The sequence below is a fragment of the Drosophila elegans genome, unplaced genomic scaffold (genome assembly GCF_018152505.1).
Source record: "Drosophila elegans isolate 14027-0461.03 unplaced genomic scaffold, ASM1815250v1 contig_133, whole genome shotgun sequence".
NCBI lineage: Eukaryota > Metazoa > Arthropoda > Insecta > Diptera > Drosophilidae > Drosophila > Drosophila elegans.
The window spans coordinates 2,469,883-2,486,960 of record NW_024545499.1 but is presented as its reverse complement, the minus strand read 5'-3'; the positions used below and the strand labels follow the sequence as shown (position 1 = coordinate 2,486,960).

The 17,078-nt window shown below is 41.7% G+C and overlaps 1 protein-coding gene across 50 annotated transcripts in view; it reads right to left on the bottom strand.

Moving 5' to 3' along the window:
* Window positions 1–17,078, bottom strand: part of LOC108147573 (microtubule-actin cross-linking factor 1) — an 80,752-nt gene that overhangs the window by 35,160 nt on the left and 28,514 nt on the right. For 27 of the 50 annotated variants that reach the window (XR_001774525.2, XR_005977972.1, XM_041710758.1 and 24 more), the window contains 12 exons: window positions 16,942–16,959; window positions 16,809–16,868; window positions 16,439–16,528; window positions 16,191–16,361; window positions 5,759–6,038; window positions 4,785–5,698; window positions 4,351–4,719; window positions 3,201–4,119; window positions 2,247–2,877; window positions 2,002–2,137; window positions 981–1,064; window positions 172–393 (listed from right to left, as the gene is read on the bottom strand). Coding sequence is in view for 47 of the 50 variants with exons in the window: in XM_041710758.1 (XP_041566692.1) it covers window positions 172–393; window positions 981–1,064; window positions 2,002–2,137; window positions 2,247–2,877; window positions 3,201–4,119; window positions 4,351–4,719; window positions 4,785–5,698; window positions 5,759–6,038; window positions 16,191–16,361; window positions 16,439–16,528; window positions 16,809–16,868; window positions 16,942–16,959 (3,894 nt within the window). In the remaining 3 variants the exon portion in view is untranslated. Of the gene's footprint in view, window positions 1–171; window positions 394–980; window positions 1,065–2,001; window positions 2,138–2,246; window positions 2,878–3,200; window positions 4,120–4,350; window positions 4,720–4,784; window positions 5,699–5,758; window positions 6,039–6,244; window positions 6,997–16,190; window positions 16,362–16,438; window positions 16,529–16,808; window positions 16,869–16,941; window positions 16,960–17,078 lie in introns of those variants that run through there. The other 23 variants (XM_017274206.2, XM_041710760.1, XM_017274204.2 and 20 more) reach the window with 9 other exon arrangements.

The window sequence follows — 17,078 nt, the reverse complement described above, 5'->3', positions numbered from 1 at the left end:
AAACGAAAGCAGAAAACTCGTTTATTGAACTTGAACCCCGCTTGATGATTACGACACAGTTTAAAACTTTGAGCCTTACCCCAGCCAACGAGTTTCATACACATTGGACGCTGACGTCACCTCGCAAAGATCCTTTCAAAGGGGTTTTGGGGGGACACCTGGATTACTCACCAGACCATCGCTGCCATTAACTTCGATTGCAGTTTTAAGCCTCTGTGACAATTGTTCCAGCAATCTTTCGTATTTCGTATTCAGGTTGTCCAATCGTTGGCTGTAGAACTGTGTCGTTCCCGGATCGCAGTCCGCCGGCCGGAGATCCCGGCGAGGCGGCGAAAACGACGGACGGGCCTCGAGTAGCCAATCCACGAAGCGTAGGCATTTACTGTCGTAGATCTACTCCCGAAAGTCGAGGTCCCACGTTGACATTGTTGTTTGGTTGGTTAATTTCGGTTAAATGTTAGTAAGTTTGTGTGTTAAACCAATTCGGTTTGTTTTTCAGGTAAGGAAAAGGATTGTTGCTATATTTAGTGCTTTTTATTTTATTGATTAATAATTACGAAATTCCTTTTTGGATAAAAATGCTTTTAATTGAGTTGTTTTGTAAGTTTTGTTGGTTTTGTTTGTGTTTGAGTTTGTTTGTCCCATGTGTTATTGGCGCACCTTTAACCGCAAGATAACTAAGATTTTGAGCTCTAAGTCCGGTAAATGGTTTAAAAAGCATTAAATATATATCGAAAAGTCGATAAAGAAATAGCTGAGAGGTTTGTTGAGGTACAACGTGTTTTCTTTTCGGAATGTTTACAATCACTCGACACTTTCAACGCACTCGGACAGTAACTGACCTATCGCAACAGAGCTTTGACTATGACTAGGACTTTAAACCGTATGATAAACCCTATCTCTGGAGCCAAAAGCTGTTGAGTTACGATGGGCCAGTCCTATAAGATCAATCACACAACAACAAGCATACAATTTTTTACCTTGGCTTCGCGTATTAGTCGTCCTCCAGTTACGTTGACATTTTCGATTTTTGGTTTTCGTTCGATTGCAGCTCCGAGCAGTTTCTATGGTTTTTGAGGGGTATTTTTTGGTTTTTGATATTTTTAGGACATTTGTTTTGTTTTTATAATTTGATCATTTTGTGTTGGTTTATAGTGTGTGATAATATTGATTGTTGTGTAGAAAAATTTTGTTTTTTTGTTTGGTGAAAATACAAAAAATTAGACAAAAATACATATACAATTAGTCTTCAACTACGAATACGATAATACTTGGTGAGAATAAATATAAATATGGGAGCCCATAGCATTTGATATCGGCCTATAGGTGTAGCTTATAAATCTAGTTGGCCAAAGCTACAAACATAAAAGTAGTTAATTTTCAAGACTACTACACATATTTGGTATCAATTAACATTGTGGTGGGACAGGGGGAATATCGCTACGGATTACGTATATGGGTATTTTTGTGTAGGTGGTCGACTTGGCCACATTTGGAGGTCTGTCTGCTGTGTATATATGTACATGTGATAATGTTTATGTGGGTGGTAGCCAGCACTACATGTCAAAGATTGCTGTTGGATTAGACAAGAACTACTGCAAAAATAAGTATAATAGACTAGAGATTGTTTCTCATTTTTTTGGGACAGTTAACAAATGGAAATGGAGTACAAAGACAAAAAACAAAACATATATACGCATATAATAAATTATACATAGGAATACTGATACGTGTCCAACACCATCGGGTTTTATCCCAACAAAAAGTAAGAGGAAAAACTATGGGAGCTAACTACATTGGACATGGGCTACTTTGGTTTCTAATTATAGACTACGTATATATACTTTGTGTTTGGCCCACGCAAGGAGGTCTTTGGGGAACCTTCTGGGGCTACTAAAACTGAGCAAAACTGTACAAGGATTTAGATTTATCTATGAATTGAGACTATCGCTGATCGGAAAGGTAATAGAAATAATATAGGGGCAGCGTCTCTGTACTCACGTCTAGCTCGTACGCCGAAGTGGCGGTGGGCATGGCGGAAAGTCGTTCCGTCGTGCCATCCACCCATGATTCCTCCACTTGCACGCTTGACTGGAGATTCTTTATCAGTCCAATAGCCGTTTCGCATGATCGCATTCTGAAAAAGTAAAGTGACAACGGTGTTAGCGAGTCAGGTTCATATCCATCTGTGTCCGCCAATGAGGCGACACACACAAATGGAGAGCAGGTGGCGCCAGTGAACTAACCTTTCACCCAATTGGTTGCACACAGCACTCCAGCGCGTGTTAAGGCGCTCCACGTTGGAGTGCAGACGCTTGAGGTCTCCCAGCACCTTGGTGGGGACTCCCATGCGTCCCAGCTGATCGGCCGCATCATTCATCTTGTCCATCTGCGGCTGCTGCTGTGTAATGATGTCCTGCATGTGGTTCAGTTTCTTGAACACTTGCTGCAGACCCTCAGCAGTCGAAGGTAGATCCTGGTGCCTGGCCAGCTCGTTCTCTAGCTCGGAAATCACATGTTCATTGTCCTCCAGGCCAGCCAGTGAGGCTTCGAGCAGCTTTAGGCGGTCCTTGTGCAGGCCGCTCTGGGTGTTAAGTTCCTTCCACAGCTCCATCAAGTTGTCCAGGCTCTTTTTAAGCACGGGTGTCTTCAGGGCAATTGTGCGGAAGGTCTCCTGCAAATGCTTTAGCTCCGGCTCCAATAGGTGTAACCTGCGCTCGTAGTCCGAATGAATCTCGAGCACATGCTCCAGAGAGTCCAGATCCCGTGGAAGCGGAGCCAGTATAATCTGATCCAGCTCACGGGCCATGTCTTCCAGTTTGCTCTTAATGGCAATGCATTCCTCGGTGAAGATGCGACTGGCCTGCTTGCTTTCCTCTGTGCAAAAAAAGGAAGAATTATTATCAGTAAAAAGTCAAGAGCTCTGTATGATCAGATATCATTAAAACTGCCAAGAGTACCCCTTGTTTTTACACTCGCGAACAACTTCTTCATAGTTGACTGGGTTTGACAAGACTAAGTCATATTCTGGCTTCCTGCTAGTCACTTGCCCCAGAGCAAACACTCAGGCATTAAATTCAATTAGCCTCCATCAATTAACTGTTTTGGACAGCTGGCGAGCGCCGTTAATTGAAAAGCGAGGCGAAAACTATATCCTACCCTTTGGGTTCGTATGGATATACGAATACTCCCACACTCACCTTCAGCGCGCGCACGCTTTTCGAACTCATCGAACAAACGATTGACCTCGTCCATTTCGCGGCGCAGGCGTCGCAGCTGCGGATCGTTGGGATCGCCCTCGCTCAGCAATTTATCGGCATCGTCGTTAAGGGCACGTCGGATGGCCGTGCGCTGCTCAGGTCCCATGGCCAAGAACTGGTCGAAGTCCCAGCCCTTAACCACGCGAATGGTGGCGAATATCATGTTCTGTCGCAGCCGCAGATGCTTTTTCTGCCAGAGAGCCACAGATCGATCGAACAGTCGCTTCAGTCGCTCGGCGGCATCGATGGCCTCCTGGTCGGGAGGAGGCAGCAGCAGGCAGGCACCTGGTATCGGCCCCTCCTGTCCCTTGGCCGTGCGCACGCGCCATTTCACACGTCCCGAATTGTCCAGCAGAGTTACAGTCTCACCCTTCTCGATCTGTAGCTGACCCTGCTGTTTGTAGGCACAGATGGCCTGAACGGGTCCCTGACGATTCACTGGTTGGCGGCGCTTGTTTAGGGGTACCACCGTCTGCGCCCTCCGCTGCAGAGTGGCCACTGTTTCACCAAAGGCATTTAGCTCCTCCCGCAGATCCTGCATTCCCCTCAAAAGAGATTCACCCTGATCCAAGCCAAAGTCTGATTGCGAGAACTTGCTGTTGAGTATTTCGTCGCGCTTGGCCAACCACTGCTCGGCATCCTTGATCTCGCCAAAGAACTGATGATACTCGGTGGCGTGCTTCAGGTGTACCTCCAAGCAGAGAGTCAGCTGCAGCAGCCAGGCCCACTGCTGTTGCAGGGCGGTCAGATGGGCTTCGATGCACTTGGAGGCCGGATGCTGTTGGTTCAACAAGGCCTCACCGCGATCCAGGATGGTGGCAAAGTGCATCTCACGCTTCTCCAGTTCGGACATAAGGTTCTGGGGGAATTAACGCAATATTAATTAGAAAGTGTTATAAAAAGTTGTCGAGTAGTGCACTTGGTTGGTTGCTCTCTTTTGTAATAGAAAATTTCTTTGCTATTTATAAACCAATCAAAATCTTACCTCGTCGCCATTACCAAATGCACGCTTGTAATCGGATAGAAGCACAACACACACATATATAAAACTAGCTCTACGAGAATCTCTACGGCGACCGTTATCACTTACCTCGTAGTATCTGTGCACGGAGGGAAGATCGAGTTGTTTGTCCGCCCAGTCACGTGTGATTTCCACCTGTTCCTTTTCATTAAGCCACTGAAGTTCCGATGACGCCTGTCCCAGGAAGTGCTGCAGTGAGTCCAGATCAGACAGACGCTTCGTCGAGGTGCTAAGCAGCTCGGCGTAAACCTTTTGCAGTTGGTTGAGACGCTGCTGGTAGAGGGCCAGCTCGTCGCCGGAGAACTTGGTCTGCTGGCGTTCATCATTGAGTATTTTCGTGTGGAACTGGTCGATGATTTTGTGCTCGTGCTGTTGGCGATCCAGTTCTTCCTTGACCGATGGCAGATCACTGCCATAGTCAGCGGCAAGCAATTGTTTCTAAAAAAAAAGGATATATACAATTAAATGTAACCCAAAGATGGGTTAAGGCTCGCGGTACTCACCAACTTGTTCTGGCACCATTCGATGTGCTCCTGCAGATCACGGAAATGGGGATTCGTGTCGATCTGTCGGGACTCCACCACCATGCGCGTTTGACGTGTCACAGTGGTCTCATGGACGGGATATTTTAAACCGGACAGCTTCTGTACCAGGTTTGTGTGGAAATTGGTGCGCAGTTGAGCCCAGCGCTGGTGCAGCTTGTTGACCTTCTTGTGCAGCTCGCTGACATGAGGATAGCGTCCCTCGTTGAGCACATGGCAGTCCTGGTTCATGTCTTGAATGGGCTCTTCTAGGTGCCGGATCTCGGTTTCGAGAGCCTCCACAATGCTCTTGGCGTCCACAGGATGTAGTCGCTCGATACGCCGACCCTCCTCGCCTATGCGCGTTTCCAGATCGGTCAGCTTCTGATCCACATGCTTAATCTCGCGCTGCACCTTATCGGCCAGTCGCTGCAGCCGTTCGAGCCGTTCAATCTCCTGCTGCAGTATGACCTCTCGATCCTGCAGCGCCGTGTTCATGCGATACCAGGCCTTCTCGATAGCATCTGGCCGCAGTTCGGCCTCCACATCCACTTCACCCACCGTTTCGAAGTAGCGCTCAAGCTCCTTGTAGATCTGGATAAGTTTGGATTTCTCGCGCTTGCGGGCACTGACCTCCTCGCTGCGGAAACGCTGCAGATCACTCAATAGACGCTTCATCTCGATGAGGGTGGGCGGGAAGGAGCGCTCCTGCAGATAGGCAGTCTTCTCGCGGCACCAGTAGATAAACTGCTGGGCCAGGTCGCGGTATTCATGGACGCGACGTTGTGACTCCATGTCGAACAGTGGATGGATGGAGGGTGGCTCCGGGAAAACATCGTACAGCGATGAGATGTACGTGATAAGGGACTTCTCATCCGGCTCGTTGGTGTCCACATCTAGAAGGAAGTGTTTATCATTAGATCCATCATCGAATATGGGTTAGGTGTTTGACATACCCTCGGGATCCAGCAGTCGCGTCACTCCGTACTCCTTCTCCACAATGTGGAAGGCCGTCTCAAGGCGCTCACGCGGCCGATCGTTCCTTGCCTTTCGCCAGTCAAGCAAGTCCGGTCGGTTGCGGTGCACCAACGCCGAAAAGGCCAATCCATCTCGCCACGACGACGTGAAATCGTTAACACGCACGCCCGGATAACGTGCTGTCGAGCGACGCGCCCATCGCAGCAGGGCCTCCCGAGCGGATACGTTGTCTTCCTTGCCCACAACAATATCGGAGATCTTTTGGAGGTGGAAGTAAAGATAATGTTAGTGGATATGTAAAGTTAAAAGTTATGTTTAGAAGCGCATTTTTTGAATGCGTGGAGCTTAAAATGGGGGGAGTCTACAGTTTCCCGATTTATGTTCTGTTGAGATTGAGCTAAGCTAAAAATTGAGCAAAACTGTGGTCTACATCTTTTCTACCCATTGCGAAGTCCGCTTTTTACCTCTCTGTGCTGCGTGGACGACTCAATGGCCAGTGGCAGAGCACGACGGTACTCCAGCTCCGAGCTGCGAATCATTTTGGCCGGAGGCAGCAAATCCTCGGCGGGCTGAGCGTTCTCCTCCGCCCGACTTAAAGTAGTTACTTTCCGGACAATATGGGTGGTCACACGTCGATGGCCATTCGGTGCCCGCTGCGAGGTTTTGGTGCTCTCCACACTGGAGCCCAAAACCTCCGTGGAGATACGCTTGTTCCTCGTCACCTGTTGGTAATGGGCGGAGGAGCTTCCTCCACTTGTCGGAACCAAGGCTCGACTCTCCGAGATGCGACGGGAATTGCCTGCGGGATCTTGGAAAGTAACAGTTCGCTCAAAGTTTGTCCGTTCATGTGGAACGCTTCCCAGGGAAGATACGCCAGGATAATCCGTGATCACCGCTTCCACAGTACGTTCCCTCTTCGTCTCATGGCGATACCGCAGACTGGAGTCATCGATATTGGTGGTAATCGCCGGACCCCGGGACGAGTGGACCACCTCAGATCCGCTACTCAGAACATCGCCTGCGCTTCCGTTCGTCTGCCGCACCAGTTGCTGAGTGCGCTTCATCGTCGATTGCGAGCTGGAGTGCATGCTATCACAGTAATCTGACTGTTATTGCAGTACACGTACTGCAATTGCAGTTATCGATGCTCTATCGTTGGTTTCGTTTTTTTTCACTTTTTTTCGTTTCGTTTTGGGTTTTTTCGTTTCGTTGTTTCGTTTTGTCGCGTTGCTTTTGCTCTGATTTTCGTTTTTCTGCGTGACTTTCAATGTTATAGTAGTTGAATTATTTGCCGGTCCGCACAATTTGAGTTTAATTAAGCCTAAGCTAAAGCCAAAGTCAAATCCCAAACCGACACCGGATGTCTTGTTCTATGTGGCGTTCCCCTAGACTTTGTCAGAACCCCATCGAGAACCAAAGCAGAGTAAAATTAACTGAGCGGAGTCGAAGTAAGGGAGTGAGGGGTTAATGGAGGATCACCATTGTTGTTGCAAATTATTTATTGTGTTGTACGTACACATAATTATCTCAACTGACTGTCTGTCTTGCTCTTGGCGCTATTTGTTGCTTCTTTTGCTGCCGTACTTTTTTTTGTTGTATATGTGTACATATTCACGGCAAAAAGTTAATGCACACCGCTGGTTCATGGGCAGAGATTCATTAGTTTCGGAACACGCAAGCCTATTTTGCATAGAAAATTGGAAAGAGGAACGATATGGTATTGAAACCGGGAATCCATGCTATTCAGCATTTGTTTTACATATTTGTAATATAGGAAGACAGGTGCAGAAATACATGTACGTATAGATGATTATCTAGATACATAACTTAAATTTATGGCAAATGGTTTCGGGGCTAAACTACGAAAATAGTTTAACGCTCCGTTATAAAAGTTAAATAACTAAAAATGAACTAAAGAATAATGTTATCGCAATGGGACAGAAATTATTGATATAATCAATATATATATTCATATCGAAAGCTCAACCACTCTAACAAACACAAATCGAAAAATTCTAACAAATCGAGCTATTATTTTATAGAAAACTCTTTTAAATTTTTGTAGATACCTTATACTTAACCTAGGTAATAAAAAGGTAAAGATTTTTATTTATCTTTAAAAACTGATATGTTAGGTGTTTAGGTACTGAAATATTGTACTTGTTTTTTTTTTCAAAATAGCTTGACACCACTAAATTAAATTTTGTATAATTTTTGCCAATATGCTAAGAAAAACTAGAAAATTGCAATGCAACTTGAGGTAAAATTTATTTCACCGCATATGCAAGATAGTTTGTTTTTACATGTTTATACAACCAGACTAAATTGCCAGAGCAATTGTGTATACACACAATATGGCAATACATTTGCAACTTCGTACAAAGCAAATAAACCTCAAATTGATTAAATTTAAAAAATAATTGTATTACAACATTTTCTTAACCTTTTTTGGAACGTTTTACCTCACCTAGCTACTTGACAAATGGTAAATTGGTACTTATTTTCTAAAATACTTAAAAAAAACCTAGTACCTTCCCCGAAACTGACAATAACACTTCCAAATTTTATTAATTTGCCCCTAATCCTTAGTTAAAAAAAATCGAAACAAATCGTAAGCAAAAAACTCAAAGACTTCATATACTGTACTTTATCAATTGAAATACTCGCAGAGTATTAATCTATATGGCTCAAGATCAATAAAAATGTTGGCCAGGCCAAAAAGATCGCCCACCCAACGAAAAGCACGACACATATGTTTGTTTTGCATTGGTAATGGAGATCTGACTTTAACTGGAGGTTGTAGCTGCGTTTTACGCCTGCGCAGCACCGTGACAAACAAATACACATATCAACCATTCAAATCCCCACACAACCAAAAATGCTAATTGCAGTGTTTTAAGCACACTATAAACGATCTGCGTTGTTTTTATGTGATTAGGCCAAACAAAAAAATAGAGAAATAAGAAACAACCTAGGCCCGAACAGCTCAAAAAAAGTGTCTGTGGAGGCGTCTCAAAGAGGCGTTAATGGCTTGACATTCCCAATGATTATTTTGAAAGGCGGCAAAGCTTCGACTGGTCGTTGCCTATTTGGTTTTTTGACTAGCTACTGTTTTGGAGATGGGTGATTGTCAGTGTTTCTTGCCAATTTGCATTGCTCAACGACATGAAGCATTAAATCAAGGAATTATCAGATCTCGGGGTCATACGCTAAAGCATAATGAAAAATTTAAAATTATTTAATAATAGTTAGGACATTATTAAAATCACATCAAATATTAGTTTCGAAGAAAAATATTAGACTTATGGATATGTCGACTAAGACAGAGAACACAGCATAAAAGTATTAAATCACTTGGGTAAGGTATTCATTGTTTAGATTCAGTAATAAGTTATAAAATTTTTGACTTATTAGAGAAGAATGAAAACAAAACCAAACAAAATTATAAACATCTTAATGAATATGATCAAAATTGTACCAAATATTGTCATATTTCAGGGATTCGTGGGCAAATAAATTAAAATGAATTGCCATTCCAAAACAACGAGACAGGCAATAAACCATTGGAGGAGAGCGTTCAAAATTGCAAAATAAAATACGAGACACACACACAAAAAAATGTTTTTCAAAACTACGAACTGGAACAGCGGCGAATAACCCGAGACTTAAACGAGATTGAATCGGAGGGCCGGGAGATCAGCAGGGTGGTACGTCATCATTTTACAGCTACTTGACTCCATTAGCAGGGCATTTTGTTTGCAAACAAACGAACGAATTGAAGCAATCCGCTCTTTGGTAATAAATTCGTCATAAAATTTAATTGGAATGGAACTCAATTGCAAGAGATTTAAATCAATTGAAATTGGTGGCATTTAATAAATCAGAAAACAGAGAGATCTTGCATTTTGATTCTGACATCATTCGGAGTGGAATTAATTGATTTTATCACTTTCGGTGGCTTTGACTTTGGCATTGATGTGGGGTTTTGCTGAATTACACACTTTTATAAAAAGATTTTTAGGGCTTTGACGCGCGTTCCCGTAGAATTAGAATCCGCGGTTTCTGGGGAACGCATGCGATTGTAAGCGAATGCTAATGGAGAGGGATTGAAATGTGTGCGGCGGCGTCTCGAAAACAACTAAAAGCGTTCGGGCCAAGTTAAAATGCTTCAAGTGTGGCTTTAGCCAGGTGTTGACGCCTCAGCCAACGTCGACGTCGCTGCGCTGCCTTTGTTTTTTTTTTTTTTTTTTTTTTTTTTTTTTTTTTTGCAGGCGAGAATAGAAGCACTGAAACAGAGTGGAATTGGCACATGGTGAGCGCTGCCTTCGTTGGCGTGGACGTAAACGTCGGCGTCAGAAGTCGGGTTTTTAAAAAAGAATATATGGAATAGCGATCGTGCTGACAGCTGTGCGTGTGTGGTTGTGTTGGTGGCTCTGCCTCTGCCTCTGCCTCTGCTTCTGCTCCTGCCTCTGCCATCCCCGTTATGGCTTGCTGGCTTTGCTGTCTCTGCCGCCGTTCCACCTGATTCTGCCGTCGATCTGGTCCGCTTTGATGACGTATTTGTAACCAACTCTTGTGTTTGTGCTGCCGCTGTCATGACAACGTTAACGCCGACGCCAGCAGCGACGCCCACGCCAACGCGTATATAAGGCAGCAGCCGCAATAATAACAACAATAACAAGGGCAACGATGCTTGAAATACCCTTAGAAAGCCCTAAGTTCCAACACCAGCTATGCCATATTATTCCGAGAAACTTAAAATTTATTTATTTAGAGTCCTTGTATAGTTTTTGTTAATATAGTTCTTTAGGCCTACTAAACTTAGTCTCAAAGGGCAATTCCGTCGATATGTCACCACAAACCTTTTGTTCCAATAAAAGCTGGTAATATCATTTTTGGAAAACCACTTTATCTTACTTGCCTCCTTATTCAATTGATCTTATCCATCTATATAATCAACAAAATGGCAACAAACATTGAATCTCTATCTATAAGATTTTTATCCATTAAATTATATATATATAAAAATATATACATTATATACATTTTTAGAAATTTTACTGGAAGAGATTAATAATAATTATAGAAAACTTCGCCAAAATTATTGGTATACTTAATTGACATAATATTTTTTTTTGGGTAAGTTCGGTATAGAGTTGTTAAACATAATTTTTATTTATACCTTGTTACATTAAATGTAAATATCATTTGATCAATTACGTTCAACTACAATTTTTAAATGTTAAACAATTAATTTGATAATACTTTTAATTTATACTTCCGGAACATTTCAAAAACCCTCCCAAACCCAGGGGTGTACAATATGAATTTCAAAGCAAAACGAAGAGCGAGTAAACAACACCGGTTCAGGTGAACCCTCTCTTATTCGCAATTTTGTTGTGGTAGCCGCCACTCATTCAGTGGTTCTTTGGCCCCAACCTCGGGTACTACGTCATCTCAGGTACTTCAAACTATAAGAACACCAAGGCAAAGAGTAATAATGAAAAGAAGACGGGAAGTTAATGATGGAAGAGAACAACGCAAAAGGCAAAATATAAAAGAAACGGTAGTGGAATTTGAACAATGAGTTTTGATTAAAAACGTAAGAAACTAAAAATAGTAAAAGAACGCAGAAACCAGCGAGTTGCTTTGACCCCATGGTTTATTTGGGTCTTCGCAGATTAAACTTAAGTCTCATAACATATCACGATCAGCTCATTACATTGCAGATTGACCCACAAAGTCTAAAAAAAACAACAATGACCAATGATGTTAACAGGTTTAGCTCTGAGCAGATGATAAAGGGTATTCGGAAAAAGTGAGGAGTCAGCCAAAGAAAAAACCAAAAGGGCAGAGAACGAAACACAAAGAAAATTGGAAAACTTAAATTTTGCGTTATGATGTAAGAACACCAAAACATTTTTACTAAATATATAATTCCCCGACATATGCATGCATTAATCTACGACCCAATATGGTAAGTCAGAACTATTGCAATAATCTTGCACTTAGAAAGTCATGTGGGTGTCGAAATGAATGTGCGAGGCTGAGCTAACCAGACGGAAGTGCCTTTGATTCGTGTGTTTCAAGACACAAAACCTCGACACACTCGCTCTCGTACCGCCAACATTGGTTAATTATCATGTTACATGCCTTAAACCAGCGATGGCGATGCCCTATATGGAGTAAAAGGCAGTGACTGCGACTACAGCTGTTTGACCGGCATATTGGCTGACCATATTTATGTGTGGGTAATAAATACTCTTAACTGCTGTCAGTTGTTTTTCGATTTACACACACTCTCGAATCGCTATGGTCAACACAGGTAGAGACGTAGACCCCACACCTAGGGACTCGAGTCTCTCAAACTGTGCAACTGAATTGCAAATCTAATTAGCCGCTGCAGGAATGCACCGCGGGATGTGAGGTGGTATTACGGGTAAGTACTCGTATTGGGAATGTGCTTATTAATACTGATATGATGCAACCCAGTAAACAAATGAGGCATTATGTTTGCTACTATTCGTAATTTGAGCAGTGTTTTGCACTTGAAATGTGTTGTTTGTGGTGGGAAAACAAAGCGGAATCAGTAGCTGCTAATGTTCTTATACCTCTCTTCACCCCTCTCGGGAATATCCACACATAGAAACATCTATACCAGTCACTGAACAGATTGTAAGATCACATTTTAACACATTAAAATATTGTTTTAGTCTGCTTTTCAATTATTTTCCCAATGCCTACGATTTTTATATTGAAAAGATAAAATTTAAATGCGAGCTCATATTTATTATAGCATAAAATGGTGTTGCGCGGGCAAAGGGTCGCCATTCATGTTGGCCCTCTATTTGTATTATGCGATATGTCGACCTCTGCTTTAAAACGAAAAGGATACAATAAAATATCAATATCGCTTCGATACGGAACGACATTTAATATAATAGTACATTTCATCCAACATACCAGTATGTGTTTAAATTTATAATTGTAGGCACGGAACGGAATTTATGAATGATTAGAGAGGTGTAGGTGTCTCACCAAATATGTCTAACATTCCTAGGATTATCACCGTGTGGGCTCATCATCATCGACAGCTAGCTCAATTTATTTACCCAGATCGCTTGTAGTTTCATCTACACACTTGAAATATATCCAGCGGTGAGTTTTCAACTTAATAACAAGTCATTTGAAACACACTTACACTGATATACGTTGCTTAAGTGCCAACAACTATTCTAGATAGCTCTAAAAATTTGCATATCAAACAGAAAGGGATGGCGAATCATAATTAGAGAGAGAGAGAGAGAGAGAGAGAGGCGGATAAACAGCTTGTTTCCTTATTTGACCAAATGCCACCTATCGATTTATTAATGAAAATTTGTTTGTTTTTGTCTTTGATGGCTATATATAGATTTCGAGATCGAACCCACACACCAAAGCGATTCAAAATTTCGGTCATCAATGTCATAAATTAAGACGAATAAGTGCATCTGTTGTCTTTGTTTTGTTAGCACTCCACTTTGGTCATTCGATATGCTCCTCAGCCACTTGGACGAGAGTTCGGGTTCGCCGTCTGCGTTGAAGTCTTTCGATTGGCAAGAACCGAGAGTTGCTGATGTCATATAGGCAGGGCAGTAAAAACACCTTTATTCCACCTTATTTGTTTTCCAGTAATTCTCGTTATTGTCTGTTACTGTAGCCCAACTGGCTTTGACTTTATTGTAACACATACCTTGGCGTATTATAATTTATAATAAATCAAACACCACAAACAGAAATCCTAAAAAAAAAAAATAATAATCTTTTCAAATTCGAACGATGACGTGAGAATGTCTCTAATTTTTTTGGCTTTCTGGCCATTGTGTTTAAGCCTTTCTTTCCAGGCGTTATTTTTCATGCCTGGGCGCCCGGACTAAACATTCGTATTGGTCATGGCAGTTTGACCGAACATAAACGCCTGGCACACACATCCGCACTACTCCCCAACTAACGAGCAATGAAAAATGGCAAATTATCTGATGCTCATAATGAAAACGTTTGTCAGAACAATTCGACACAGATCTCGGCGATTTGGCACACACCGTCGCCTTGGGGTTCGGGGCAATTTACTATTTAAATTTAGCAATTGAGCGGCTTAGGAAGTTTACGTGGCAGTCGAAGATTTGTGGCCGTCAATATAACGCTTCAGGTGCAGTACTGAAACATTAAATCGCGTAATATGTTAGCTGAATTATAAAAATGATTAGCTTTATTAAAAATAACAAAGCTTAAGTTAGTTTGAGAGCCCAAGGATTCAACGAATTCGGCCATTTTTGTTTTATGGTTGTCCGGCTATCGAGTTATTAATAACGAATTCAAAAATACGTCAAAAAAATATTTTTATTTACCTTTTATCTGTAAAGATTATATTTACTTTCAACTAACTAGAGCGTTCTAAACCTTTAAGTTAAAAGCTGCTATAAATATACACTAATGTACGAGGATCATTTAAACCACGTGTAAAGTACAAAAAAAAAAAATAATAATGCACAACAGGTTTTATGTCTCAACTAAAGGTAAAGTCTCTGATTGATTGCTTTGTTTGTTGTTGCTGTTGTTGTGGGTGGTTCATAGATCAAAACGATTCGCTTGCATATATAATAACTTAATTACAAGCTAAGCAGCGTTACAAACTGCCAGAAGCGGCTGTTTAGAAAATTGCTCCTGTGCTTATTATTATTTTATATTTTCTTACAGTTGACCCACAAAACGCCGATTATTAATTGAGTACACAAAACAGCTTCGCCTCTGTACGCGAGTGGAAATAGGAATTATGTCATAATTGCAAGATGTCGATTGCGATTTGGATTAAGATTTGGATAGCTACAAATTAAAATAGACTGAGAAAACATTTGGTATGCAAAACAAGAAATATCCTTTTTCGATCGGGGTGAATTTGCATATTTTTTCCGAGCAATATCGGATGACATCAGACACCCGCAACGGCAGTGCAATATACATAAATCCTTGAAGGCAGGCAGAGAAGAAATAAAGAATAAGACAGAGAACAGTAAATAACGAGCGGCTGAGTTTCACATTGTCAAGTGATTTACAATTCGTTCGCCTCAATTGAATAAGCGCCATTTGCCAGCCTCTGTTGCGTGTTGCTGCTGTCGTTCATGTTGCTGCTGCTGCTAGTTGCTGTTGTCTCATGGTCGACGAACTGGCAGCATCATGGAGCATTTATGCGCGCCATCGATCAAGTCAGAGTCAATCCGCAGCCACATCGACATTCAACGACGACTTGGAAATGCATCTGCGTTCGTCGCAAGTTACGAAATATCCATTGCATTGCACTTCATTGACACACATACTACGAAAATGTAACTCGACGATGTGTTTCGGAAAAGATTTAATTCGGATTTTTTAATGATTCATCCGTCCCAAGAAGTCATCACAAAATATGATTTTAAATCATATTTTTAAAAACATCCTCACAGTTATTTTTTAATTATTTATTCTGATGTGTCATACTAATTTGAAAGTCTGGTTATTAAACATAAACAAACTAGAATAATTTTTAAATAAAACATGAACTAAAAGATTAAAATCGGGTTTTCTAATGATTTATCCGTACCAAGAAGTCATCACAAAATGTCATTTTAAATCATATTTTTAAAAACATCTTTATAGTTATTTTTAAATTATTCATTCTGATGTGTCATATATAATTTGAAAGTCTGGTTACCAAACATAAACAAACTAGAATAATTTTTAAATAAAACACGAACAAAATCTTTTTTTTTAGATATCTAGTAAAAGGTATACTATAATAAGTGATCACCAAAATTCGATATTTTTATGCAGTTTCTTCTTTGTAAAAAACAGATGGCGGTTGGATTGATTTGTTTTGTTTTCTTATAAACTGAATCACACCGTAGCGTTTCTCTAGGCCAGCTTGCCTTGCCGCTGCTAGTTGGTGTGTAGGTGGCCGAAACCACTCCCCCGTCCTCCGGCTTAAAGTCAACTCGCGGCCTTGCTGCTGACGACGAACTGTAGTAGCAGCAGCAGTGTTATGTGTGTCAGTCAGCAGCGGCGGCAAAGAGAAGGCAATCGGGCTGCCTTAAAAGGGAGGGCCGCGTTCGCCAAAAATATTTTTAGGTAGATCGCGCGTAGCTTGTAGCGTGTCATGACTGTGGCTGGGTTGCTGTGTGGGCTGCTTGCTGCCAATTCGGCTCAATGAATCGATTCCAACGCCCAGATGAAAACAAACTCTAGACCGGGGTCACCTTCAGCCGCAAGAGCGGTTCGTGGGCGGTGCTGTCTCGTTGACTTTGAATCCCAGCCCACCAAAGCAGCGCCCACAGTTTTGCTCCAATTGCTCAATCAATGAACATTTATGTATATATAGTATTGATGAACAAAACTCACCTGGAAGTGCAATATAATGGTCCAGATCAGGCCCAGGGTCAGCTTGGGATTGCCATCCACGATATCTTCGGCGCGTATGTTGACCAATTTGATCTTCTTGTAGCGCAGAAAGTCCAGAGCCATTTGTGCATTCTGCAGCATATGAAAACGCATTTTACCCTTCTCGCGTGGCTAAAAAAAGTACACGAGTAAAAAACGTTGGCGAGAGCGTGACAAAACTGCTGAGAAATCAATTGAACAAAGCATACCAGGTGTTCGCCAGATAGCACCTCCAGGAGTGAAAGTAAATTGTGACCATCGCGCAGATCTTCAAACAAGTCCACCACACGACGATTGGCCTGCAGGTGAGGGAGGCGGTTGAAAAATACCAGTAAAGGGGGATTTAAATAAATTAGAGAGTAACCCAAAGAGAAGTACATGCAAACAAAACCTTTCAAAAATGCTCGGATTGAACATCAAAACAAACTGCAAGGTAAATTAAAAACATTGAATGTGCTAAAAAATAAAAACTCAAGATCAAATGTTGTCCAAAATTAAGTGAGAACTGACAAGGGCATACAAACTAAATAAAACATCAAAAAGCTTTAATTTTGGGTAATCATTTACAGCTCAACTTACAGACTGAGAACAACAGGGTATGCCATTTGTGGTTACACAAACATGTAGCATGGTATAGGTCTGAAATCGCAGGAAAATCGATTTTGATCATTGAAAAAAACTACAAATATATAATTATTACTGGCGAATATACCTTAGCATACTTCCAATGCTGCTTGTGTTAAAAATAAGAAAAAATGTAACATTTTTATAAGCAATCACTAGATTTGTTTAAGTTTGTTTGTTTGTTTTATGTTTTAGGGGCACCCCTTATTATAAGCTTAACGCTTA